General features: G+C 43.7%; 2 protein-coding genes across 7 annotated transcripts; both read left to right on the top strand.

Annotated features, from left to right (window-relative positions):
- The first annotated feature begins 5,591 nt into the window (after window positions 1-5,591).
- Window positions 5,592-9,448, top strand: LOC144720979 (cyclin-dependent kinase 2-like). The gene is made up of 7 exons (XM_078598211.1): window positions 5,592-5,941; window positions 7,278-7,355; window positions 7,458-7,578; window positions 7,705-7,875; window positions 7,976-8,077; window positions 8,332-8,535; window positions 8,976-9,448. Exons 1-7 carry the CDS (start codon window positions 5,826-5,828, stop codon window positions 9,078-9,080), a joined length of 897 nt encoding a protein of 298 aa, XP_078454337.1. The 5' UTR covers window positions 5,592-5,825; the 3' UTR covers window positions 9,081-9,448.
- An 810-nt stretch (window positions 9,449-10,258) lies between these two features.
- On the top strand, window positions 10,259-17,075 carry KCTD18 (potassium channel tetramerization domain containing 18). 6 transcript variants are annotated; one of them, XM_078598207.1, is made up of 8 exons: window positions 10,295-10,395; window positions 11,991-12,198; window positions 12,784-12,949; window positions 13,362-13,573; window positions 14,838-15,031; window positions 15,366-15,460; window positions 15,980-16,082; window positions 16,462-17,075. In XM_078598207.1, the coding sequence occupies exons 3-8, from the start codon at window positions 12,787-12,789 to the stop codon at window positions 16,958-16,960; spliced, it is 1,266 nt and encodes a 421-aa protein (XP_078454333.1). In that variant the 5' UTR covers window positions 10,295-10,395; window positions 11,991-12,198; window positions 12,784-12,786; the 3' UTR covers window positions 16,961-17,075. The 6 variants fall into 6 exon arrangements, with proteins under 6 accessions (XP_078454335.1, XP_078454332.1, XP_078454336.1 ...); XM_078598208.1 differs by having other exon boundaries at window positions 10,299-10,395; window positions 11,991-12,142; XM_078598209.1 differs by lacking the exon at window positions 11,991-12,198 and having other exon boundaries at window positions 10,259-10,337.
- The last annotated feature ends 9,303 nt before the right edge of the window (window positions 17,076-26,378 follow it).

Here is a 26,378-nt window from a genome sequence, read left to right as displayed (position 1 = left end):
TGCAGTCACGAAAGCTTTAAATCGAAATTTATACACTTTCAATTACACAATTTTATTCATTTGACAATCTGTGTTTAATCATGTTGTGCGACTCCATGTCTCGTGTTGACCTCTTCACTTTTGTACATTTAGGTCTGAACTCCACTATTTTGCTGTCATTTGTTGAATCACGTCACTCTTGCAAGAGAGTCTTGTTGTCTTCATGGGCTTTCACCTTGTGAAAGTCGACTGTTCTTGTGGAATGGAGCAATGTTGCAGTAGTTAGTGTTCGATAAACTTGGCGAACTGATCTTCATTTCCCTACACGGATAACATTAGTGGTGAATAACGTTTTGGTCCTGGGTCTATATGGACAACGTAAATAGATATTTTGAAGAATTCAGATGCATTCTGGATTTGAGAAATTTAAATTAATAGCAACAAATTTGCACATGAAAGGTTGAAAACTGTGTATCGATTTTTCACGATTTGTGTTTTTCACGAAAGTGACACCCTTATATATGCCAGAAAACATACATTCACAACAAAGTATGCTGATGTGATCATAACAAAACACCTAATGCACGATCAAAAATTACCAAAATATGTTTTTTATTTGGTTATATTCCGATATAGATGTTATTTTGTACCTTGAATTTGTAAACACAGGACAGAATGTTCCTAGCTCGCTCATGAAATTTGCATATCCAAGACACCAGTCAGGTTGCCGATTTGCTTGTTTAGCTCTTATATGTTTTATATAGATCATAATTTGTAATTCAACCCTATTCGTGACCTACCATATGCCTTTTTGATTTACATCGTTCACCTAATATTGTAATAATCACGAATGTGCACACAACTGTAGTTGATCATTTATCTTTGGCAAAGAATGCGAGTTGGTTTCATTTGTTTTACATGGAAGTTGGAATTTCGGTTTCCAATTTGCTGAACTCCCTAGTTAACATGTTAACGCATGCATTCACTGTTACAGGAATCATATATCGATCCCCCTTCGTCTGGCGATTTGATTAATTGATGTCATGATCTGTTTACGTGCACGATCTGATCCAAGAATACCTTTAGTCAAAGTATTGTTTCTATCAGTTTTTACACTCTCATTTGAACTTTTTGTCCCGTCCTTCCTATTTTGTTCTGCCCTATTCATTACGACAGTATAAGCATAAACATGTTAATGCAACATTTGCACACAGTTGAAAACAATCCTATTTTGCACGCCATAAATTCGATGCGTGTATTTGTAACGTAAGTATGCAGAAAAATATTCACGAGTGAATACAAAATGAACAGATTAAAATATTTAGGCCACAGCAGTGATACCTAATATAAAGTCATCACCCCAAGCCACATTTTTGGTCGGGCTTTCAGAGTCACCAAATGGCGTCACATTTTGCCGGCCACTACTATGAATTTGAATGGACAGCAAGAAGAGGCCCCAGATGGTCACCAGCCAAAAGTATTTGCCACCAGCTGCCGCCTGTTCGCGATTTTCGTTGAGGCGTTAATGGGTGTCAGAATATTCTTCAGAGCCTTAGAATTCGGTCGGGACGCACAACTACACAGTAGTCACTCAGCTACTGCCGTATTTTATGTCCGAATACTGTCGTCTCAGATGTCTATGTACATGTGTGTGCATAAACATGCGTACACAAACGTGCAGTATATGTGAATAATACTGTTTAGTTTTAAATAGCGTCGTTCATGCAAAGTGAATGTTACAATCGCTGGTGAACTACAAGATACATTGGAAGGCCGCAGCAAAGTGGTAAGCCCGTGCCAAGAATTGCCCAACCTTTGCGGTGCTCTAAACGGTAAGATATTTTCACATGTACCGGTACCCGTGTCCATGTACATGTGTGTGCACGTGTTTGTTTTGAGGTATGTGTACATAGGCTTAAGTTAAACGTAGTTGGGATAAATAGTCAACGAAGTCGACTCACCGACTAATTGTGATTACTATTTTTTTGGCCGATGCGGTGACCCTTAAAATATAACACCCCCCTCATCTGGCCTCCAGAAATCTGGAAACCCCATACGAGCCATGCACAAAGTGACGCGGCTGATAGTGATTATGTTGTAGGTAAGCCCAACCCATAACCTCCCGTCCAGTGGCACACGTGGCTGAACATGATATTTTTTCCCCCCAAAATATTTTCTTGTTATCCGATGAGTTGAGTAACTGAACCGATAATCGATATAGCCGGGCTCGAATTCCTCCCTCGATGGGAGGTTTCTTTGACGCACTTCATATTTTGTCAGTCGTGCGTTGGCAGCGGTGCACAAGTGTAATGACCGAAAAATTACCCCAAAGCCAATAGACAGCCTAACGGCGATCTGAAAATAAACAAAGGTCTCCGATTGTTAGAAAGAGGCCTCTACGGTGATTGGTCGGGAGGCAGACGTTTAAAGGGATTAATAGGAATACAGAGAGGATCCATTAGAGGGGAAGGGCAGGGATTGGCTAAAGGGAAAAAAACGAGGACAAGAAGGTTCCAGAAGGGGGGCTCGAGGAATATAAAAGGGGAGAGAGAGCACGAGGAGTGGGGGACGTTCGGAGGAAGTGTGGGGGCCGACGCCCGCCTCCCCGCTCCGTCAGCGGGCAGGGCGCGACGTCCACCCCCTCCACTCCCCCCTCCTCTTCGTCGGCCGCCTCTCGCGGGGCCCCCGCCAATCGAGTGATCGGTCCCCCTGCGCCAGCGCCCTCTCTGAGGGACATAGCTAAGTGGCTGGCTCACCACCGCCAGGGGTTATCTCGCACACGCCCACGTACACCACCACTAATACGAAGGCGGCTACGTGCACGCGCGCGCCCCTGCAGGCGCTCGTTTTACACAAAGGGTAGCGCTAAAGAAAACGGCGATATAAATATACACGCGCAGCTCTGGGTGGTTTAGCTGTAATCCGCTTGCACACAAAGGCTAGCGCTAAAGAGCTGCGCGAATTTGCGCGCGCGCCTCGCCGTCAATTGCTATTGCTGTTGCGTGAACACGCGCGAGCGCTTATGTTTTAATACACGCGTGCGCCTCACACGCACCCTCAATTTACCAACACCACACCGACGCTACAGCCCTGCGCTCACTCTCTCGCGCACACCGTCCCTCCCTGCGCAGTCGCACCACACACAAATCGTGGACACCACGCCGATGTTCTACCCACACACACACACAGAAATCACACTGCGCCGATACTCTGAACTAAAGTTTTTTAATGGCGCAAATACACACTACCTGGAGGGGGAATATTTCGCGAGAAGAGCTCAGCCTGACTCTGCTACGTACCCAGCCACTCAGGCGTCCGACCGCGTACCTCGAAGCTGGACGCATGGAGTCACAAGGACGCTGTGAGAGTCGGAGCGAGAAAGACGAGAGAAAACTTTACCTATCGCTGCCTCGTAGCGGCACTCGCTGGCATCACACGGATGCTGCGAGCGGCTCGAGGAGGCAGGACGGCAGGGAGTGGGTCTTGATGGCCCGGAGGTTGAAGACAACTGCTCAAAATCGTCCCCGGCTACTCTTTGTATTCCCTTAACTTCAAAGGCCCAGGGTGATGTTGTACTGCGCAGCCAATCGCGCGCTTACCTGCGCCGTCTACATGGAGTGCCACGGAGTGTTCTGCTACTCCGCTCACCCATTGTTCTCCCGTGCTCATTAATTCTAACCTACTGGTCTGCCCTTCTTGCCTAATATTCAACCCTCCGCCTCTCCCAATGTCGTGAATAACTTATTGCGGTTGGCCCAGTGAACCTTTTCCTTCTGCGCCCATACAATTTGAAGCCAATTTAGGGGCACCGCAATGTGACCTGTCCTGTGAGGGTCGGCCAATCTCCTGGCACCGGGAAACCGTGGCACTCTCCCTTTAGGGGCCCTTCGGATTAAAACCCGATGTGCCAGGCAACCCCCCGCCAGGACACTACGTGGGTGCGCTGCGTGCGGGTGTGTGTTTAGTGCGGAGTTGCTCCGCTGTCGTGGCACCACTGAAGTGACAAGCTGAGGGCAAAGCACGAAGGTCTCAGGTCTTGTCACATCGTCGTCAGGGGCCGTCCATAAATAACGTCACGCACCTAGGGGGGAGGGAGGTCAGACATTTGTGACGATGTGTGACGAGGAGGGGAGGGGGGGTTGAGAAATGTGATGTCACGTCAAAATGCGCAACTTTAAATAAATATAGAATTGTTATAACAACACAAATTTTGATTAATTTTCATTATTAACTATTTTATTTTTTAAATTTACTCAGGTCACCTTTAATTTATTCCATGAAGGAGTATTTTGCTTCTCCATGAGAGAATGGAGAAGCATACATTTGTAAATTTTTTGAATGATTGTTATTAAACATTTTGATTCTAATGATTCTACCAGGGCTTTTCATTATGTGGAATGAGTATATGATTGTTATAATTGTACTCTCCATTTTGCTTCGTTCTACTACAAAGTTTCAAGTATTTTTTTATAGTTATAATTTCAATATAATATTCTGAACATCTGCAGTTTTAGTTAGACGTTTAATATTTTCAAGTTAATTTTATGCAAAATTTAAGCTTTCCAACGCCTCCTTTTTATTAAATGTTTTCTCCTACAACATCAGTGCAGCGCCACATTAAATACGCACTACAATGACAATAGTTTAAAGTGATTTGAAGCATGTTTAATTTTCAAAATGAAAATATGGTTTTGGGGGGGGAGGGGGAGAGCATAGCTTTGTGACGTCATATTTGAGGGGGGGTCTGACTTTTTGTGACGCCGTGTGACGAGGGGGGGAGGAGGGGGGGGGGTCAAAAATCGGCCAAAATCGCGTGACGTCATTTATGGACGGCCCCTCAGTCGTTCCACGAGCACAAATCACAAAATAAACTCAACGCATTCGCCGATAAAACCTCGTGGGCCTTCGAAGGGATATATTGTTTTTGTGTATATAAAAGGCGACGTTCAGGTAAATGGCCTTTCATAGAACATCGCAGTGTCACTCCGGCCAACCCATACGGTGCAGCCGTATTCTTGTACAGGGGTATTGAGTTTTTCAGGTCCATACGGCGTACAGCCGTATCGATACGGCCAAAAAAAAAATGCTTTGTAAATTTGTGTTTCTCCCTTGTGATGGGACTTTTTTGATGGGATTTTTGCACACAGCGTTGGTGTACGGTGTTTTTCTGCAATATTTTGCTGTCTTTTCTTGGATTTTCTGTTTGCACTTAGTCACATATTCACTTTAAGATGTTTTTTTGTTCATGTTTTTGTTTGTTGCGGTTCCACCCGATTCAAGAGCCGAATGGCTCACAGGGCTATACCTAATAAATGAACTTGAACTTGTAGCATGAACATTTAAGTTATATGACGGCACGGGGTGATCAAGAAGGTCTGAATTGGTCTTTAATAAGATAGCCACTGATAAGGGCTTCACAGATAATGCGGCGTTATTGACGAATCCGTAGAATTTTTACTCAACATCAGTTTCCTAATTAATATTCATGAGCTCGGGGACCGCCCCCTAACCGTGCCCCCTTTAACTTTTCTCCAATGGGAGGAGCCTAGTCCAGGTGACGTCACCGCCCAGGCACAAGGACCCAGCTGTTGATTTCGCGGGAAAGTGGGCGTAGACAACAACTCAGTTCAACTTTAGCGCCGCTTGCAACCTCGGAACGACTCGCCACCATTCTCCCGGCGTTGCTGCGAACATCTTTTTCTGCCGCTGTCGTCGTTGTTGTTGTTACTACCACCATCGTTATCGGTGCCGTTGTTTCAGAATCGACAAAGTTATTCGAGGAGGAGCGACAGGGGGGGGGGGGGTGGTTAGGGGTGGTTAAGGGTGGTTAGGCTCGCCGGGCGGCCATGGACAACTTTCAGAAGGTGGAAAAGATCGGAGAGGGCACGTACGGCGTGGTGTACAAGGCGCGCAACAAGCTCACGGGCGAAGCGGTGGCCCTCAAGAAGATTCGACTCGACACGTAACGCGGCCTCTCTCGATCCCACGCACACCCCCATGTGCCACCAGCAGCAGCATTTGGGATTGAAGGCCGCGCTTCGGCTTGCTTTTTCAGCCCCTTTGTCTTCTCTCAGGCGCGAGGGAGGCTTTAACACCCTCCCCCCCACACACACTGGTTGTACTGCCGGATTTAGCGATAGATGGTGGAGTGGTTTAGCGCACTGCGCTGTTAAATTGTCCGCCTGGAGTTGGATTCCTGGCCACGACTGAAACCAGTGGAAGTTACACCTGGAACTCGTGGGCTCCGAGTCGGATAGGGCTCTCGCGTTCTACTCTTGCTGGCTAGCGTGTGCGGTCGACACAACCCCCCCCCCCCCCCCCATGACCGAAACAACGTAGAGATAGAGGAGGCTTTTGTCCAGCAGTGGACTGATCATGGCTGGGGATGGTGATGAAGAAACTGGAGTTGGAATACGATTTGTGGGGTTAGCCGTGTCGCCAGTCGTATTGTGTTGAATGTGTTGTGGGCTAGACTCCTGTGTGTGTGGCTATTAGGGGCATGCTGCCCATGTGCAGATGTGAGGTCAGTTGCAATGGCTATAATTCACTGTGCCATTTAATTCCCCGTGAAGATCAATGGCAACGTTGTAGTAATTTCGGCTTACAATGCGAATTTTAATTAAATTGTTTCGGGGTGCAAGAGCACAACAAAAACACGTCTGTTGAGACTTGCGGTCTGACCAGGTGAAATCACTGCTTGCCCCATGCGGCATCTACTATGTGTTAAACATGGAATGTGTTGCATTGATCATCTATGTGTCGTACTTTATAAAGCAGGCCTGGTAAGAGAGACTTGTATAAGTGCGCTCGCACCCGCTTATACATAAAGTTTCTGTTTGTGTATTCCAGTTGTAGAAAGCCTGAAGTGCCATGACAATGAGTGGAGGCAGACTGATATTTCTGTGAGACGTTTTGACTAAAGCAAAGAGATTTGCACTCGATACTACGATCTCCTTACCATAGTCAGACTTTTAAAATATAGACTGGTCTGCCCAAACAAATTGGCATGAGTTCATATTTCCAGACATCTCGCTTGTGTTCGTATTAAGGGTGTAAGGTACCTTTGCTTGAAGCTCACTGTCACTGGGCGCAGGGGCTGTTTGTGCTCTTAACAAGCATATTATAAGTATGAAGCCAAAATAATGTTGTACTGCATGTGACCTTTGGCCTTAATTTCCAGAATTAATTGATTCAGTGGCACTGATTTTCTAAGTGGCAGTCATATTACGGAATGCACAGTGGTTGTGATTTAACATGATTGTATACATTTTACTGTTCCTTATTGTTTTTGTGTACAGGGAGACTGAAGGCGTTCCAAGTACAGCCATCAGAGAGATATCACTTTTGAGGGAACTCAACCACCCAAACATTGTCAGGTGTGAAAAACTGTTCAAATTCATGTGCTTACGTTTTAAACAAAATACTCGTTTTTTACTTTATTGTTTGAGCATCGTGAATCTCGTTTTCTGCTTGGTTAGGCTTCTGACCATAATACACAGCGAGAAGAAACTTTACTTGGTCTTTGAGTTGTTGGATCAGGATCTCAAAAAGTTTATGGATAATGCTACGCCATCAGGAATCCCATTGCCGCTGGTGAAAGTAAGATCCTACTGTTATTTTTGTGCAATGTGTACAATTTATGCACACAAATGTAGGAACAAGTTTCTAAAGTACTATTTTCCAATATGGCACATTCTTTTTTGACTTTTATTTGATGTTTATCAGAGCTACCTGTATCAGCTGCTACAAGGAATTGCTTTTTGCCATTCCCATCGTATCCTACACCGTGATCTCAAGCCACAGAACCTGCTTATTAATGCCGAAGGTGCGATCAAGCTGGCAGACTTTGGGCTTGCAAGGGCTTTTGGTGTCCCACAGCGCACGTATACGCATGAGGTAAGCGGGGCCCATACACTTGGTTGATGATTATACACCTTGAAGATTAGTGTCTTGTGTTCCATTGCGACATTGTACAGCTCTCACACTTTGTCAATAGGTGGTGACCCTTTGGTATCGTGCACCAGAGATCCTGCTAGGTTGCAAGCACTATTCCACATCTGTGGATGTCTGGAGCATTGGCTGCATCTTTGCTGAAATGGTATGTTTCAAAACTCATAACATAAAAAAATACGTGTCACTTATTTAGCTCACACCACAGTAACTTTGCAGTAGCCTCAAATTAAACTGTTATAGCTGTATAACATGAGAAAATGTGCATGTTGTTGCTGATGCGAATTTAAATGGTCAATAAAGTGCATTGCTTAACCCCGATCACCTATGGTTTAGAATGCCATTAAATGCAGGCCAATGCAGAAATATTGTGACATGCTTTTTTATTTTTTTTTATTGAAGCTGACAAGGAGGGCACTGTTCCCCGGAGACTCAGAAATTGATCAATTGTTCCGAATATTTCGGACGCTGGGTACACCAGATGAGGGTGTATGGCCGGGTGTCTCACAACTGCCAGACTACAAGTCGACCTTCCCACGCTGGGCTAATCAGGAGCTTACCAAGGTGGTGCCCACCCTTAACTTTGAAGGAAGGGGCTTGCTTGCTGTGAGTAAATGCCACTCAAATACCTCTTAAGGGTCATGAACAAAGGCATTTTTTCATTTAATTTCACGTGAAATGTTAGAGAAAATTGTATCTAAAACCAAGTGTTGTGCTCTGGGTTATGCTACATGTTAAGAGATGGAATGCTCAACACAACCACCTAACATGGAAAACTGCACTTGGATTACAAGTGACTAGGAAAACCTAACTTTGAAATTGAATTGAAAACCTCACTCTGTCTTTAATTATTTACATGTTAATTTGTTTCTTCAATGTAAAAATCGAAACATGATTAATAGTCATTAATACAGTGATTGTCCTTTTGAAGTATATTGTAACAAGATTCAGTTATTGCATGTGCATATAAGATGTAATTTCTGCTAGGCTTATAATTGGATTGCTTTAATTAAATGCAACGCATGTCCTGTGTCTTTTTTTTACAGCTGATGTTGCAGTACGATCCCAACCAAAGAGTCACTGCAAACATGGCTCTCTCACACTGCTTCTTTCAAAATGTAAAACAGATTGTACCCCAATTGAGATCGTGATTTATCAAGCGTAGCATTCAAAGTCGAGAGTTTGTTCGTCCATGGTGTTTATGGGCATTTGCCATGAAATACACCCCTTAAAGACTTACACATGGTTGTATTTTAGCTTACTGCCATTTGCCTGACAACATTTGCTCTCTCAAGCGAGTCAGCGAGTTGCAGAGTGTGTATTTGTAATGATTATATTACATTCCAGATTCCCAACCTTGGAAAAATATTTTGTTGCTTTCAGTGTTGGAAATTTGCAGACTGTTACGTTTTTGAAAAGTTTACAAATTGTAAAATATTACTTCTTAATGCTGTATTGCACAAAAACTACTGTTGAAATCTGTAATGCAATTTATAATAAAATGTTTTTTTCAGTTCAAGTTAGAATGTTGTGTCAAACTCTAAGTAAAAGATGATACATTTGCATAATTGGGTTCACACATGTTTATTCGCCTTTTGGCGTCATCTGGTCCAACACCATGTGAGACGAGGCTCTAAAGAAAGCTGTCTCGGGTGTGGACCAAACAATTTCAAGGACAGTGCATACATTACACGGGTCAACAAATAAAAAAAAATTTCTGGCCTGGACTTTTGCAGCTGTTTTAGCTTAATTTCAGGGAGCTGGTTCCAAATCCAATCTCAGATTTGCTCTATCACATCTCATTTTTATGCTATCGGCATACCCCATTTTCATTGATTTTACCCGAAATTAACTCACTTATGATTGCAAGTTGTTGCGAGTCAGTGACTGCTTTAGTGTTAAAATATGGTGCTGTATTTTAAGGATAGTGTGTTTGTAATATCAGTTTATGTAGATATCCACATTTATTTAATATTTTTCTTCTGCAGTTTTTATTGAAAATGCAATATTTGATATCTCAAAAACCTGATGTGATAGACAAAAACTGATGCCAGATTTGGAATTAGCACCCCAAAATTACCTTGAAATCGTTGAAATACCTTATGTCAGAAAAGTGTGACCAGTGTTATCAGAGTTGTGTTTTTTGTTTGCATTCCGACTGCAGGTATTGTGGTCTATGCAAACATGACTCCTTGTAAAAAAAGGTGTCAGTTTTGTTGCCAGATAAAAGGGTAAAAAAACAATTATCATATTTTGCTACTGGCAAATGAGATTCCAATGGTGTTTTAATCTCTGCCCCAGTGTTAAAATGCCGTGCAAATTCTAAAGTTTTAAACATAACGAAGAGCAATTATTGCTCAACAGCGCCACACGTGGCCTGACCGTGGTGAGTTGCCAACCCGTTGAGGGTAAGAGGTGCCGATTTGTAATCGATCGTTACATTTTCGTCGCCTTTCGAAGACACGTGTGAGTATTGAGGTTAAGCTATCGCCGATAATATAACTTTAACATTGCTCTCTACGTTAAAGGGGGGGTCGCCAGTTTAAAATTCACCCGAGATCGACACCGTGTAGGCCGCGGCTCAACCCCCCTGATTTTCCTAAATCTCTCGCGGGCTTCGCGACGCAAGACCCCGGGAGCGTGAAGCGACGTCGCCCGCTCGGCCCTTTCGCCCACGCCCCCATCGTATAATTACGGCATGTATTAGGTTGTCCGTGGTGTTGGGACGGTTGATTTGTTTACAGTTGTACATCGACATTGCTCGGCCAAGTGTTTGTGACCGTAAAGTATAAATTTGTTCGGTAATTGCTGCTGGGAGCCGTCGTGTCGTGGGTTGTTGTCGGGAGATGGCCGCTATGGTCCTCGATGTGTGCGAGCTTGTTTCCAACTACATGCTTGCGTATAACATAACTCGATAGTTACTTCGTATTCTAGCAACTTACACGGTTTTTTAAAAAGACAATAAACTAAGGAAGACGTTCATTCGAAGCTTTTGTATCGACTAATGCACACGTTCACTTGTTTTTAATTGTTTATGCAGCCTGGTGGTTGTTGAGGGGGGTGGAACATTTCGTGAGTTTCGAGTGGCTTCTTTAACAGTGTGGGATCCGGCCTCTGCTTTTACATGTTTTAAAACAAATTTACTATTCACAAATCACGCTTTGTGTTCTCTTTAACAGCGCTTACGTCGTGTTTGACGTTTATTTACAATAACATTCCGACTACGTGCTTGTGTATACCTCGAAACAGTGCCAAATTAGTGCGTTTCGGACGCAGTGGATGTCTTTTTAAAAACAAAAGCTCCATGTGTGACGAATTCTAATTCTATTGCGGATGGGAATTTGTTCAGGTCTCATAACCACGACGAGAGAGCGCGACTGCTTCCAGGAGAGAGTTCGTGTAGTTTTGCAAATTCCTCTTTCGTTGAAGGAACGCAGACTGGTGGTTTTTACTTTAGGGAGTCTTTCAATAAAGTTAAGTAGGTATACCATCAAATAAATCACGACGTTTCAATCGCAACACAAGCGGTCATCCTCAGGCGAAAAAAATATAATATAAACTGCTGGATCTTCAGCTGCTGGATTCTATTTTTTCCGCCTGAGGACGACCGCTTGCTTGTGTTGCGATTGAAACGTCGTGCTTTATTTGATTTTATACCCACGTAACTCTACAGAGAGAACCAAAGAGTATAATAGTGGTTCAATACAGTAGGTTGTAATCTCAAAACGACCCTCTTCCGATGGGTTTCTGGCCCTGAAAGACGGGGATTTGTGTGCGGCATTTCGCTCCACTGATCACATCAATGACTTCCATACTCGTAGGTTTTTTCGGTAAAGTCACGTAGGTAAAAATAATAATAAAATAACAATAAATGAAAATAATAAAATAATAAATGAAACTTTTTCTTTTCATTTATTTTTATTTTACCTACGTGACTTTACCGAAAAAACCGAAGAGTATGAATCCTTGCAGTCACAAAAGCTTCAAATCTAGAATTAATGACTTTCAATTTACGCCGAGACGACGGCGGTAACATGCAAAACACACGGCCTTTAAAACAGGTGGGGCCTCCAGGAAGACGACGAAACAACCAACATCCCCCGGCCAGAGATTCAAATAAATCAACGAACGCAAAGATGATGGGTGAGGGGGTGGCCAGCTGCCCCTGTGAGAAGACGCGTGATTCACGGTGGCACGTGTGGAGGGCATTATAGTACGTGGCCCCCTTAAGAAGAAAAAGAGCTGCCGGTTTCACAGGCGTGCAACACGGTTAGAATCTAATAAAACAAGCACTTTCGCTTTGAATAAGCGAGTTGACATTTCTTGTGGTGCGAAATAATAGGCACCGAGCTGTTGTTTCTCCTTGCTTGCTAATGGAAAGGCAATGGTGCGTGTTGTTTTGGGCAGTTTTTTCCAGATTACAGCTTCAACATGTAATTCATCGTGTGTAGCTTGTTCCATCTCATTTAATATTAATTTAATGAAAGTTACGTTTTGGCCTGCTTTTTTTGTTTGGATAAGTTGGAAATACATGGAACTTTGTAAGTAAGCACCTTTTTACAAGCGTTTTCATCAAATAGGACTTTCTTTGATTACAACGTTTAACAAGTATCCCAGGAATTCTCACACCAACCACTGGACATAACGTATTGCCCATGTATTAACTGTTCATGTGCTTATGAAGAAGGGTTATTGGCCAAAACGTTGCCAGTTATATACGTTCTCCTTTAAGGCTGCAGTTTTATTGACAAATGTGTTGTTATTTTTGTGCATTGTGATTGCGCAGCATTTGCAAATGCAACATCGCAAACTTGAGAGGTATTGTGAGCCTATGTTTTCTCTTCATGGATGCAGATCATGAACGGGTTGGGTGCAGACGATTGTCATGTTGAGGACATTTTGCGACTCAACGTTGGTGGAGTGGCCATGACTGCTCGACGGCAATCTTTGTGCCGATACAAAGATTCCATGCTCGGTGCAATGTTCAGTGGTCGCTTCCCATTGAAACAAGACAGCACAGGTTGAAATAAGCCATCTTTCTCACTATTCATCGTTATTACCAGCCCCTCGCATGAGAAAAAAATGGTTTTATTTGTATATTGTTTAAAAGTGATTTTAACTTTCCTATACTTTGCACTCATACTGTGTTTTTGTATTGTTTGTTATTTTAAGGTTCTTACCTGCCCCTACTGAACATCTGTGATAATCTTGATTTGAAGCTTTCGTGACTGCAGGAATCCATACTCTTTGTATCTGTGATAATATTTTTTTTATAGCCCATTGGATTTCTCCAGTATAAATACATATTCTTATCCTGAATTCTCATTACAGGATGGGGCAGGCCCTCATCCAGCAGTGGATTGACAAAAGTTTGGTTCATGTTAAACTTTGTAAAACCACTCGAAGAATAACGCAACGTTTGTTTCACACAGGTGCCTGTGTAATTGAACGGGATGGACAACTCTTTAAGTACCTGTTGGATTACCTGCATGGAGTGCTGAGGATTCCTACTGATGAGAAAACCCGACTTGCCCTGCAGGGGGAGGCAGACTACTTTGGAATCCCGTATCCATACTCCTTGTCTGGACATCTGCAGCATGAAATAGATACTTACCGGTCCAGGGGAAAGGTGGACACTCCTCAGGTATGACCGTAGTCTTAAGATGATTGGACATGTGCTGCTTGTGTGCAAACAAAAAGGGAAGTACTGGAAAACGAATAGCATACAAAATCTAAGGACAAAATCCAATTTGATAGTAAAGTACTATTCATATGCCGATTTAATACTCTTCATATTTTTTTTTATTCTCATCAGAGCCCCATACAGTTAACTGAGGTCTCCACAACTGTTATTCACTCATTTATTTACCCTATTTGTCCTGTAGTGTGCTATGTGTCTTTTGTTATTTGTGCAGTATCACCAAATATATTTACGATGGCAGATTATTTTCCAAGGATTATGAGGATCCAAAAAGTTTAAGTCACCCACCATATAAAAGATGTATGGTACCATTGAAGTTGTTCTCGTATCACTCTAATTGACGGATTATCCATGATATTGAATGTGCTCCATTCCAACGGTAAACCAACTTCAAGACCTTAGCACAGAAGCCTTCCTTCTGACATGTCCTGAACTGAGTGTATGTGGCCATGTTAACCTCTTCAGTTGATCCAAAAGAGCTTCCGGTTAACTGATTTTTTTATTTTTGGGAACAAATGATAGTCCCATGGACTTAAATCTCATGAAAATGATTAACGAGGTAGAACTTACCACTCCCAGGACTCCAAAATGTTGCGAACATTCATACATCTTTTGAAAAAATTCCTAACTATTCTGTGCAAACTTTTATCATTAGGAAACAACAACCATGCATTAATGTAATAACACATTATATGTCTTCAGGGCTTTCTTTGTTCAGCAATTATAGGACGATGCACAATCAGGTTGTAGGCTGCTGCGGGGCTGCTTGATGAACAACAAGGGCAGCACAGAAAATGTATTGTTGCCCTTCTACCTCTGTGCTCCTACCTTTGCCAATTTGCACTGACCAGCAGAGGTGTGGACTCGAGTCATGTGACTTGGACTCGAGTCAGACTCGAGTCATGAATTTGATGACTTGCGACTCGACTTGGACTTGCATAACAATGACTTTGTCCCACCTATGAGATGTGGACTCGAGTCATGTGACTTGGACTCGAGTCAGACTCGAGTCATGAATTTGATGACTTGCGACTCGACTTGGACTTGCATAACAATGACTTTGTCCCACCTCTGCTGACCAGTACGATGAGGTGTGCCCAAATAACCCCCACGACCTGCACAGAAAAGGGATGCCATTATCCAACTGTGGATTGACAAAAGGGCGGTAGGGGTACGTAAGTAAGGATTCGTTTTTCTTTCTGGACAGGTGCTGTCAGAGCTCTGTGAAGAGAATGGGTTGGTGTGCACGGAGCCTACGGTGTGGGTGCTGCACTACCTCAACACGTGTGATGCCAGCTGCGAGAGCCGCGTGCTCGGCCTGTACGTGAACAAGGCCGACGGCGTGCAGGCCATCGAGCAGCAGCTGGGAGGCAGGCTTAAAAGCAAGACCATCTTCAAACGGTCAGGACACTGCCAAACGCGGTGTACTTTTGTGAAAAGATAAACGATAAGCTTAGCTCGACCACAAAACAAGTATTGTTACATTCAACACAACTGGTGTGTCATCACATTAATGCCCACAACAATATTGCCTGCACATTGCATTGAGTCGTTGTTTTAGCCTTGCTGCAGAAGGTGGTGTGCTACGATTAAATTGCTGGAACGAATGTTTTGAATGTCAGTGTTTGTTAGCTAGATGTACTCCTAGTTGTCTGTTTTGTACACGACATAAATGTGCTCGTGCACATGCAACATTTTCTTAAATAAATGTCTATGAATGTTCCTTGTGTACCAGGGAGTCCGGAAACAATCTACAATACATCTGGAGCTATTACACGGCTGTTGAGTTGAAAAGCATGATGGATGCATTCGGCTCCTGGGAAGGAAGGGGTATGTCTCAACATATATATGCAATGTTCTCACTATAACTTTGTTAATTTCACCTGATGACCTCTTAAGTAATTTATTGTTCACTTGGTTTTTTGCTTTGGCTAAGAAAATTATGATTCTGCTGTAACAAGCAAATTGAATTAAAAACCTAATTAGATTTTAGTGTTGGCAAGTTTCCAGTATTTCCACTTTTGTACATCTGGTGGAAAAAAAATACAACCTAATGATTTTTTAAAATGTTTTTCTTAATCGTATAGTATAACAAATATGGTTCATTTGTCCATTGTTGTAACCATTTTTGAAGCATGAAGCAGTTCAATACTTTGATGGGAGTGAATACATTTCAAGAGCAAATTTTTGGGGGCCAGCTTTCAAATAGAGTTTGTGTCCCATACTGTTATGACTCTGAGGTCGGTTATGGACATTCATTTGCCGATTTGACGTCATTTGTTGCTTTCCCGCATAAACTCAGAAGATCACCGCGAAGTTGTCACCGTCTTCCTCTGTCCCATGCATTAGGTATCAGCTACTGGCGGCTGCAGCGTGAGTTGGTGGAGTGTTGGACCCTTGAGGGTCGGACCCTGAGAGCTCCCAATGAAACGACATCCCCCATTCCCAAGAGGTGAGCCCATTATGCACAGTGCCTTGGCAACGGCTGGCAGTATGTTCACCACTTGCCAGCAACAATGCTTGTTTTTGTATTTTTTTACTCTGCAGTGCTGTGTTAAAAAATATGAAGGAGTGTTTACATTTTTTTCTGACAATGTTTTGTACTGCATTGCACAATGGCTTATGTTAACACATATGCATGCTTCAAAAGGCTTATTAGTGTCATATTTCTATGTAGTAATATAATCTGTCAAATATATGTGCATACATGTTATACTTATTTTATATGTGTAATTGCACCAGCATTTCTGGCTTTTGGGCGGTGTTGGTTTAAATGTCTAATGGGATTTTTTTTCCTCCTGAGTGTCACTTTTGCAATTTGTTTCAACCAGGAAGTGTATAAATGTGAAAGTAGAGGATGGAAGAAAACCAATCAGAGTTTCCGGCTCATCCACCTCCACAAAAATACGAGTCACTGGCTGCAACGTAAACCTTTTGGGCAGCAATTCCTCGGTCACCAAAGGGAATGTAATTTCCCTGAAACGAAAATCACCTGTGGTTGACAAACCAGCTGTGCCAATGTCCCCTCGAATTACTGTAGCTCCTACATCTTCCACGTCAGATCAGCGAAACCAAGACGTGTCAGTACGGCAGCAACCGCTGAAAACACATACGAGTAGAGCAGACTTGTTGGAAGGTACGGCGCCAAGGTCTGGAGCACCCACGCGGGTGATCAAGATCAAGAGGATCCAATTCGCGAAGGCCACGGAACAGCCTGGCGAAGGGAATGTTGAGGCCGCTGAACCACCATATGCCAACCAGTCTGGCTGCCCAACAAATGAAACCAACAATGTACCTCCAGCTTCTGATGCTACAGATGAGCGGACTTGAAAACATCGTGTTGGTTTGATTAATGTTGTGTGAATACCATTAGTGTCCAGCAGACCCTGAAATTGTAGTGCGCGCTGATACTGGTAATGTTTTAAAATAAAATAATGCGAATGGACTAACCTGCGTGGCAAATTCTTTATGTATCATCTTTGAGACAAATAACTTGTATTTGCTATTGTGTGCAACAAGTTAGGCACTACTCTTTGGTTCTTTCGGTAAAGTCACGTATAAAGATAAAATAATAAATTTAATAATAGCATACGACGTTTCGATTGCAACACAAGCAATCATCATCAGGTATAAATGAAATAGAAACAAAAATCTAACCAGAAACATATAGACATACATATAAGCAGACAGATATAACAGAGATACATAGAGAGAGAACAAAACACAGGCGCACAGAGAAAGAACGTCTCTGTGACGAGGCCTTAAATAGAGACACTGTGCTAAACAAACCTTATTTTCACGTGTATTAATTTACCACAGGTTATTTAGGCAAGGTGGATAATGCAGAGAATAGAGACTTGTGAAAGGTAACTGCGTCACACATTGCCCAACATTTATAGGTGACAGTGGCAGTAACAACACTACGGTATTCGTGTTCACTGATCAACAGCAGAAATCAAGTGCCGATTATTGAAAGTTCGTGCCTCTGACGGTGCAGGCTCGTATATATGCAGTGAACATTTTGCCTGGGTTGACAGGGTGCTACTCATTTGCATGCACTTTGTTTTATTTTTAAATTAAAACAAGTATATCACACCAGTGATGAACAGTTCAGACAGTATAATGACTAAAAAGGTGAAGTGGTATGTCTTCATTTGCAAGGTCTGTGGTTTTTATTTGGAAAGGATCATTTCGGGTGGCTAGTTTTTATATGATGCTCAAATGGCCATGGAACCATTTGTCACCCCTTGCCCCATGACAGAGAAGGCATCACATTCATCCACTTAAGGGCTCGCGTCTAGTAAATTTTCAGTGCTTGAAGGCTTATTTTTATGTCTTGGTGGATGTGTGGTGACGGACCATGTTGTGCAAGGTAAAGCCTTTGTAGACTTCTTGGAAAATTTACATTACACGTGTATATTTGCACCAGCAAAGCCTGACTTGAGAATAGGTCTCAAATAGGGCTAGACCAGAGGACACCAAAAGTCTCCAAAGAAAGCTGTCTCTGGTGTGGACCAATCAGTACAAAAAAACAATGCATATTTTATCAGTATGTTTTTTGTTTGCATTCTGACCACAAGTGTTGTGGTTAATGCAGATATGATTCCTTGTAAAAGGTTTCCGTTTGGTGTTTTAACATCTTAACATCTGTTTTTTGCCAGAAAAAAGGGGAAAACTTATTATATTTTGGTCCTGGCAAAGGAGGTCCCATGACAAAGCATGACTTGTTTAATTCAGCCACATGTTGATTTTTATCAACCTGTAGCCTTTCAGTAACTAAGGCAAAAGCTTACAGTAGGAAAAACCAGCACAGCAAACATACATGTTTATACAGCATCATACGACAGCACTGTCGTAAAACACTACATATTGGGGCAAATGAGAATATAAATGCATACAAAAAAATGTTATGGGATGCATTAAACTGGTTAAAGTCGGTTGTAAGGTTTTTTGTGTAGTGATGGATACATGTCACATTGACATATAACGTTTAAAATCCTTTGCACCATTTTATTTACAATAGCGTTGCTCTTCGTAGCAATGGGTGGTTGGATACATTTTGTTAAAGCTTTTATGGAATAGGGAGTTGTTAGACGATGGTGAGTCATCCGAGGGGTTTTTCCTCGCTGGGTGGCGAATGCATCCAGGCACTGGCGAACTCCCACGTTAAATGAGGTGACTCAAGGTGTCTTGTCTGGTCACACATGAGTGGGGAACACATACAATGGTGTGCTATCTAAAGCGGAGGAGCATTTGCGCTGCACACCTGCCTCTCAGGCTGAAGTAATCCTGGCCAGGTGAATGGTTGACATAATAGGTCCACATCCTGTGTTCGTCTCCATAGCTGCACTAAACAAATTAGATAATTTTAATATGTTTGCAACCACTGGATTCATGTTTATTTAATGCCATAGTTTGTGTTTATGAAACGCTAACGGTAATTATATCTGGATTATATTTTGATTTTTTTTTACGTAAATGTATGCCCTCGGTGAATTCGTTGAGTGAAGTGCGGCGTGACTGAGTAGGTTATGCTCCATCCCTTAAAATAAGGCAGTTTTATACGCTGGTGGGGTGCTTGCCAGTGCATTGCAGCCAGGAACCAATGTTTAAAACGTTTAACTCTTGACCCCAACATGTCAAGGCAAATCTAATTTACCACTCCCCCTGAGCAGACTTAAGGAGGGCCTGGTGGTTGGTCTTCATATCCCACTCGACGCGTGTTACATTATAAAATAACAACGAGCGTGGGGTGGGGCATGGGTCCTAATTTCGCAGAGCTGACGAGTCTGCGTCATTTGCAATCTCCCTCGCCAGTTGTGAATGACTGAATGGCTTACAGGTGAACGCAGGCAAGGTTTGATGCCAGTGAATTGTCATGTGTTTGAATAGGCTTGGCCAAGAACACACAAAAGGTACAGAAAATGTCATCTTGATGTCACTGTATTGTGCAAGTTCAGATAAGTTGCAACCTAAAAAATATATCATTTGTGTACGTGCCAGAGCCGTGTCTTTGGTTGTGCAGTCCGATTTTGATACGTTTTAAACTTTAGGGTTATGTTTGTGTTCCTTTACAGCACTGCAGTGATGTCTCTTCGACGTATGTCATTCATCTCAATTTAAAATATTGAAATATAAATAATAGAGCTTGAACATTGTGTCAGACACGCAGCCTTTAGTTGCGTGTATACATGGTAATATGGTTTTTTCTTACGTCATTAATTCGTGATATATTTATGGGTTTATTTTTTTATTCTGTCATCAAGTGACTGCATTTGATCACAAGTCATACATGGTCAGGCCTAAACCAGCTCATGACTCCTGACCTGTCCACGAGTGGGATTTTGCATTTAAAAAAAATTCTATATAACTGCATTGGGTTTCTGTAGTTATTCTGTATAACACTCCCATATCTTTTCAGTTTGTACCACGCGTTGTTCGGCATGAAGACTGGAATTTAACAGCACGTGGAGCGAAACCTTATTGGCGAACAACAAGTGGTAGAATCTGAAAACATTGGACAGCAGTTATTTTATGCTTTTTTTTGCTTTCTCCGAGTCTTTGCTGTCAACGCATATAGCTTTGTTCATTTCTGGAAAATTGCTACCGCAGCAGCGCGGCTTAGGCGTGCGTTTCTTTTTTTCAGACGCTAAATGGCTTGCGCCATGAGTACACACATAAGCGCTGGCTGCTATTCCATCGAACGAAGGTGAATATTAAACACGACAACGGGAATTTAATTCTCAAGGCCGGCACCGTCTCCTCGGACTTACAGGGTTCATTTAATACTGAGTTGAGGTCGCCAGACAATTTCGTCCTCGGCGTCTGCTCCTCCTCTAATCCCGCAAGTGACAAGACCAGCCCTTATCCCGGCGCTTGCATCACCTGCACAGCAACCCACGTGTTCATCGACAGCTACCGTGTTTCATTTGCTGGCCTACGGATGACCCCCCAGTCGCCCATCCCCGCATGATGCTGTCTTTTTAAAATGTATTTGGGGGGGGGGGGGGTGTCAAGAGAGAAAAAGTGATACACACAGACGCACACCACCGACCGGATCGATTTCACCGTAAAACCTGACGCTTAGGAAAACAATCGAGGCGTTGCTTGCTCGCAGCGTTCTCTGCCATCGCCTCTAGACTTGTGGTGACGTCAGCGAGGTTTTTATTGTTCATACATTGCGCCTCCCCCACCCCCACCACATGAAGCCGACCCCCACTTTTGCCGGTCAGGCTGTGTGAGCTGATAAGACCCCTTGCTAGGAGGTCCCGTTGCACATAAATATGAGCCGCTGTCTTATCATGCTCTGCAAAATTGTGCTAATTCTGCCTCATAACCGCAAATCCATATCTAACCAAAAACCGCTATGTCCCCCTCCTTGGTAATTCATGTATATGGCGTACCCATTAATGCAACCATTAATACAAACTACATCAAATAATTACAGACCCTTTATCGACCCACTGCTGGATGATGTTCTCATGCCGTGTTGATCATTGGGTGTATTTAATTTTTTACCATACTTCGGCACACTGTCCACTGTGCCGAAAATGGAGTGTGTGTTCAGAACCGGCTTTAGAGATCACTTACCACTTATGTTAGCTGTGACTACGAAAATTAGAACTCGGGTTGTCAGATTCGTGGCACAATGCGCTTACCACTGCACTGCTGCTCTGCCCCAACACCCGTCAACTCAGCCCTAAAACCCCACGCGTTTGGTGGCGTGATTTTTTTTCTTCTTCTGAGCAGCTGTATTTTTCATGGCAGGCTCAGTGCACCAGTTGGCCATTGTGGACCGCACGCTTTCATCACGAGGGCTTTGAGGAAAATTATCGCCATGGCGACGCAGCAGGATGAAGCGTCTGTTAACAAAACAAAAAAACATTTCTCATGCAGATGCAACCGCGTAATTATTCACTTGCCAGAAAATGTCAACGCAGCGGACACGTGCACCGCCAGGAGCACTCGCGCAGCGGCGAGATTGGCCTCTTACCGCCTTTTGTTTTTATATTTTGTACCATCAGGCCACTCGACCGGACATTTCAATAAACTTTAACAGGGCGCCTTGCCTGAGTGTATGAAAGCAAATTCACGTCCATTTCGATCATAAATTGACAAACGAATATGATGTTGTCGGTGAAAGGGTTTTGAATAAATGGAACGCCACATACGCTCTGTGTCATTATGCCTTCAGCTCGGCTGAGAGCTTAGTTTTCTAGCAGTCCAAGCCATCACCTCGAACCCTGCATGTACCTCCTAGTGATTTTTAAGGCTTCGTCTTGCCTTACCACTTAAATGTTACAGTTTCATACTTCAATCTTCGGACTCTCGTGTTTGTATTATGAAGTGGCGGGTATAATGGGAGGAATTGAGATGGGATTGGGCATCTGAGGTGGAGGGTACCACGAAGTGAACAATGCACTACCCCCACTGGCTGCCAACGAAGGTCACAGTGTTCGCGATAAATTATTAACATGAGGGTAAATATATATTATTTGGCTCTTTCGGTAAAGTCACGAAGATAGGTTCAAAGAAAATAACAAAAGCCATTCACCATTTCTCCCGGTTACAACTGGGACACAACTGGAAAACACTTCACATATACCTAGGGCAGTTATTGAAGGCGGGCCTGGGATCCAATCGACGAAATAAAAATGCGAGCGAGAACGTTTGGAGGTACATTTCTAAAACTGAACTTGATCATACAAATCAACAGGCTCTTACCAATGTCACTACAGAAGAAAAACAACAACAAAATATAATATCCTGCTATAACATGGCTCAGAAACGTGTACATGGACAAAGAACACGTACATTAACGTGAGTCTGGGCAGGGCCCGTCGCGTTAAGGTAGGAAAGAACGCGGCTGAGAATGTGTCGACCACGAAAATAAACGTGGAGATCAGCTCGTGTGTGGGAGTTAGATTGTGTCATCGCGGCTCCATCAGAGACGGCGACAGCTTGGGGAGACATTCGTGGCTGGTCACGATGAATCAAATGTAGAATTATTCCTTAACTGGAATGTTTTGTTCAGAGACCACGGCGTACAGGAAGAAAAAAAACTGACATTAAAGTGTAAGCAGTACCGGAATCAGCCCCTCGAAGAATTGTAAAGGGGTCGTCCATAAATGACGTAACGCGATTTTGGACGATTTTTGACCCCCCTACCCCTCGTTACACGGCGTCACAAAAGTCAGACCCCCCCTCAAATATGACGTCACAAAGCTCTGCCCCTCCCCCGCAAAAAAATATAAAACATGCTTCAAATCGCTTTAAACTATTGTCATTGTAGTGCCTATATAATGTGGCGCTGCTCTCTGATGTAGGAGAACACATTTATTAAAAAGTATATTTAATTAAGTAGAACGTGACGTCACATTTCTCACCCCCCCCCCCTCGTCACACATCGTCACAAATGTCTGACACCCCCTCCCTAGGTGCGTGACGTCATTTATGGACGTCCCCAAAGGAGGTGAACAATGTAACACCGGTAAAAAAAATGGTCTCATTCACTGATCAGCGATTTTCACTCACTTAAATACGGATCTATTCAAGCGACCACATTTATTTTCATATAGATCGAAGAGAGCGAGCTTCATAGCATGAAGTCATGTTGCTTCTATTGTAACACTATGGGTCCTACTCACCTGCAAATGTCGGCCTTTCGTCGATTTTATGTTGTTGTTGTTGCATAAATGTTCCGATGTTTCAAGAACCAACAGCGGGAAAAGGTTAAGGGTTCAGCCCTGCATTTCCTTGCTGTTGACGGATAGGTCTCCACTGCAGTGTGCTCAAGAGAGACCCCTATTTTGGCCAACCCTTCCACACGTGCCCGACGTTGTGGGAGAAGTGGGAGTTCCCACATTTGACCCCATCATGGGCGACCAGCTAACCGATTAACTGTGCCCATCGTTTCAATCGAATCGGCCGACCTCTGATTTGCAAGTCTACCTCGGGAGCTTCCCGGGGATGGGTGCAGTGGCGGTACCAAATTCGGAATTTCGCATTGCAGTGTCTTCAGACAAGACTTGAAGAGCTGTCTCTGCGTTAAGGCTTCAGCAGCTGTGCAAAGCGGTAGTGCCTGAACACCCGGCATGGATCGAATCCGCGCGTACAGAGTCGAATGAGCCAGTGGCAACGTGCACATCGCTCTGGGTAAGCTACAATCCCCGCTCTCCCCAGTAGTTTTTCCTATCGGACCCAAATCTCATGCATCACATGTGCATCCAATGCTCATTAGCGAGTCTCCTAGTCGAAGATACATCACCATCCATCAACACCATCGGCACCCTATTTTGTTTGCGTGGACCTCACCAGTGTTGTTCTCGCACCATCATTTCGATTAAAAATAAAACGTGCAATCTGCACTACAATGCTTGGCATACCCTCCCACACCAATGTGTAATGCACACAGATATATATACTGTATAATTATACCACGAGAAGTGGGCGGCATGGCTTAGGCGCACATAATGGTTAAGTCCGACTCGGCGCATGATGTCAGTTGCTCACACAGGCGCCGCTTGGATACCGGGTCCCCAGCTTTTTTGTTAGCGCAGGGGCTCCATAAAAGGGTTATAATCGTAAGAGGCGGGGCTGGTCGGGCACCACTCCACAGCTCGTTCGTTGCCGCAAGATACATGTCAGGTTTTTTTTTTGTCACACCAGCTCGCATCAACCCGACGACGCTCAGTTTATGTTCACGCGGTGTTAGTGCTAGTGGCCAACCCACCCCTCCTCCTCCGCTTCCCTCCCCGCAAACAGCCACAGCCCCTAACCCATCCCCCGAGCACCACCGCTACCACCCCTACGATTATTTATTTATTTCTCTTTTGTTTTTATAATAAAGTAACACAGATCACCAGCGGTGCCCTGCGCGCTAGCCGCGGCGACGTGAGGATGTAATGCGCCCTGCCGCTGTGTTTACTTCTGCGTTCGTGGAGCGCAGAGAGGTTGACCCAGTGCGAGAGACACCGTCGGGTCTCCGGGACCCGTGCCCGGTCCGCGTGGATGCGAGATTAGCACTTTTTATTTGATGGCTGCACCCAGAACATTGGACCAAGATGCCAGTGATGAAAGGATTGCTTGCCCCGCAGAATACTTTCCTGGACACGATTGCAACGCGGTTTGATGGGACACGTAAGTCAAGTGTGCGTGTTTTTTTTAACGTTGGTTTTTGTTTTGGGCGGGGATGTTTTATGTATTGTTTTGTTGTTTTGCTTGTTGCTTTGCCATTTTTTTTACAGCGCGTGCGCAAGTTGCAAACAACAGCAGCAGCAACAGCGAGACTGAACGTTTAAGTGTGAAACGTGAGCCTGCCGTACTCAATAGCAGTGCGTGTTTGTAATTCTACAGTAAAAGCTGAATTATAGTGGGGTTTTTTCAAAATGTGTAAAATGTTAAGATAATTTCGCAGACCTTCGTGTTTACACGCACGTCGCGTTATATTGTATGCCCTGTCATTGCTGGCAATAGTTGATGCACATGAAGAAATGACGGGTCAATGGTTTTTTCTTTCTTTATAAATGCCCAGATCGCGTTTCCGTTGCTGACACGTTACACAAAACGAAATGCAATTCATTATTGAAACCGTGCAAGTGGACAACGAAGGGAGCGGTATGCTAATGAGTTACCCACAGACGTTACCATGTTTTTTTGTGCTGAGCTTTGCAAGTCCCCCCATTCTGTAGCCCTTAAGTGGCCATTGGCGTTCGCATTCAGTACCATGGATAGCGCCCGCGCGGTGCGGCGGTTATACAGTGTGCAACGATATTGCCCAATCTGACTGCGTGCAGTAATACCTACTTTTGCTGAAATGTCTCAATGGGGGTAATAACATTAGATGCTCGCGTTGTATCTGTTGAGCCCTGGTTATTACACTAATGTAGTGCGTTTTTGTCATTAATATTGGACGACGTGTACGGTTGCAAACATTATTGACACTCGTTCGCCTCATTTAAGGTATGCACCGTCATCGTTTTAATATTACACGTTTGGCAATAACGCGTTTGCTGGCTTGTGATGGGCAATAACACACGGCAACAGTAGGACACGATCAGAGACTAAGTTCTTTTCGTGTCGTGCATCTGTCTATCCAGCCAGAAAAATGTGGGTTTTCAAACCCTGCTTATTACAGAGGCCGACAATGCACGAGATAGCCCCCGTGTGTGCTGTCAAGTCTATAAATGAGCAGCGCTTTGGAAGCGAAACGCAGACTCCATCCCCCCATCCTATACCCTAACCCCGACTGTTTCAGCCGCATCCATTGGGACCCAAGGCGGTCGTGGTGCATTGTTTATCGATGCCTGGTCACGGACAGATGATGGCCAGTCACGCGAGGACATTAACCCATCTCCACCAAAGCACGTTCTTGCATGTGATTACCCAAATAGCTCCTGGCTTCGCTTAAGTATAACCAGCATGCAATGCAGGCTTTAACATGAATGTGCAGTATTGTTGGGATGTCGCTATGACATCTAAGAGTTATGATCTAGAACCATGTTAATGTGTGATGTTTTTTTTCCTACTTTTGTTTAATATCTTCTGCTGCTGTGATTGAAAAAGACTTTTGGGTTTTTGCTCGTTTAAGAGGCTCCTCGTCATCCAATGCGTTCACAGGGGTGCGTGGTGTGCGCATCGCTGATTGCTCCAACGTGCGTGTCTGTGTTTGTCAGTTGGCTCAGCTCTGAAAACGCAGTACCGCATCACCGTTGACTACATGTTATTGTTGGGACATTTTCTTATATGC

This window comes from Lampetra planeri, chromosome 10 (assembly GCF_965212315.1).
Source record: "Lampetra planeri chromosome 10, kcLamPlan1.2.h2, whole genome shotgun sequence".
NCBI lineage: Eukaryota > Metazoa > Chordata > Hyperoartia > Petromyzontiformes > Petromyzontidae > Lampetra > Lampetra planeri.
This window is presented reverse-complemented; position numbering and strand designations above follow the sequence as displayed.

What these genes read in the sequence shown, in the direction of transcription:
- LOC144720979 (XM_078598211.1), top strand. Translation starts at nt 5,826, where the DNA reads ATGGACAACTTTCAGAAGGTGGAAAAGATCGGAGAGGGCACGTACGGC. An exon ending in AAGAAGATTCGACTCGACAC is followed by an intron (nt 5,942 to 7,277) that starts GTAACGCGGCCT and finishes TTTTGTGTACAG; the next exon opens with GGAGACTGAAGGCGTTCCAA. An exon ending in TCCCATTGCCGCTGGTGAAA is followed by an intron (nt 7,579 to 7,704) that starts GTAAGATCCTAC and finishes GATGTTTATCAG; the next exon opens with AGCTACCTGTATCAGCTGCT.
- KCTD18 (XM_078598205.1), top strand. Translation starts at nt 12,778, where the DNA reads ATGCAGATCATGAACGGGTTGGGTGCAGACGATTGTCATGTTGAGGAC. An exon ending in ATTGAAACAAGACAGCACAG is followed by an intron (nt 12,950 to 13,361) that starts GTTGAAATAAGC and finishes TGTTTCACACAG; the next exon opens with GTGCCTGTGTAATTGAACGG. An exon ending in ACATCCCCCATTCCCAAGAG is followed by an intron (nt 16,083 to 16,461) that starts GTGAGCCCATTA and finishes TGTTTCAACCAG; the next exon opens with GAAGTGTATAAATGTGAAAG.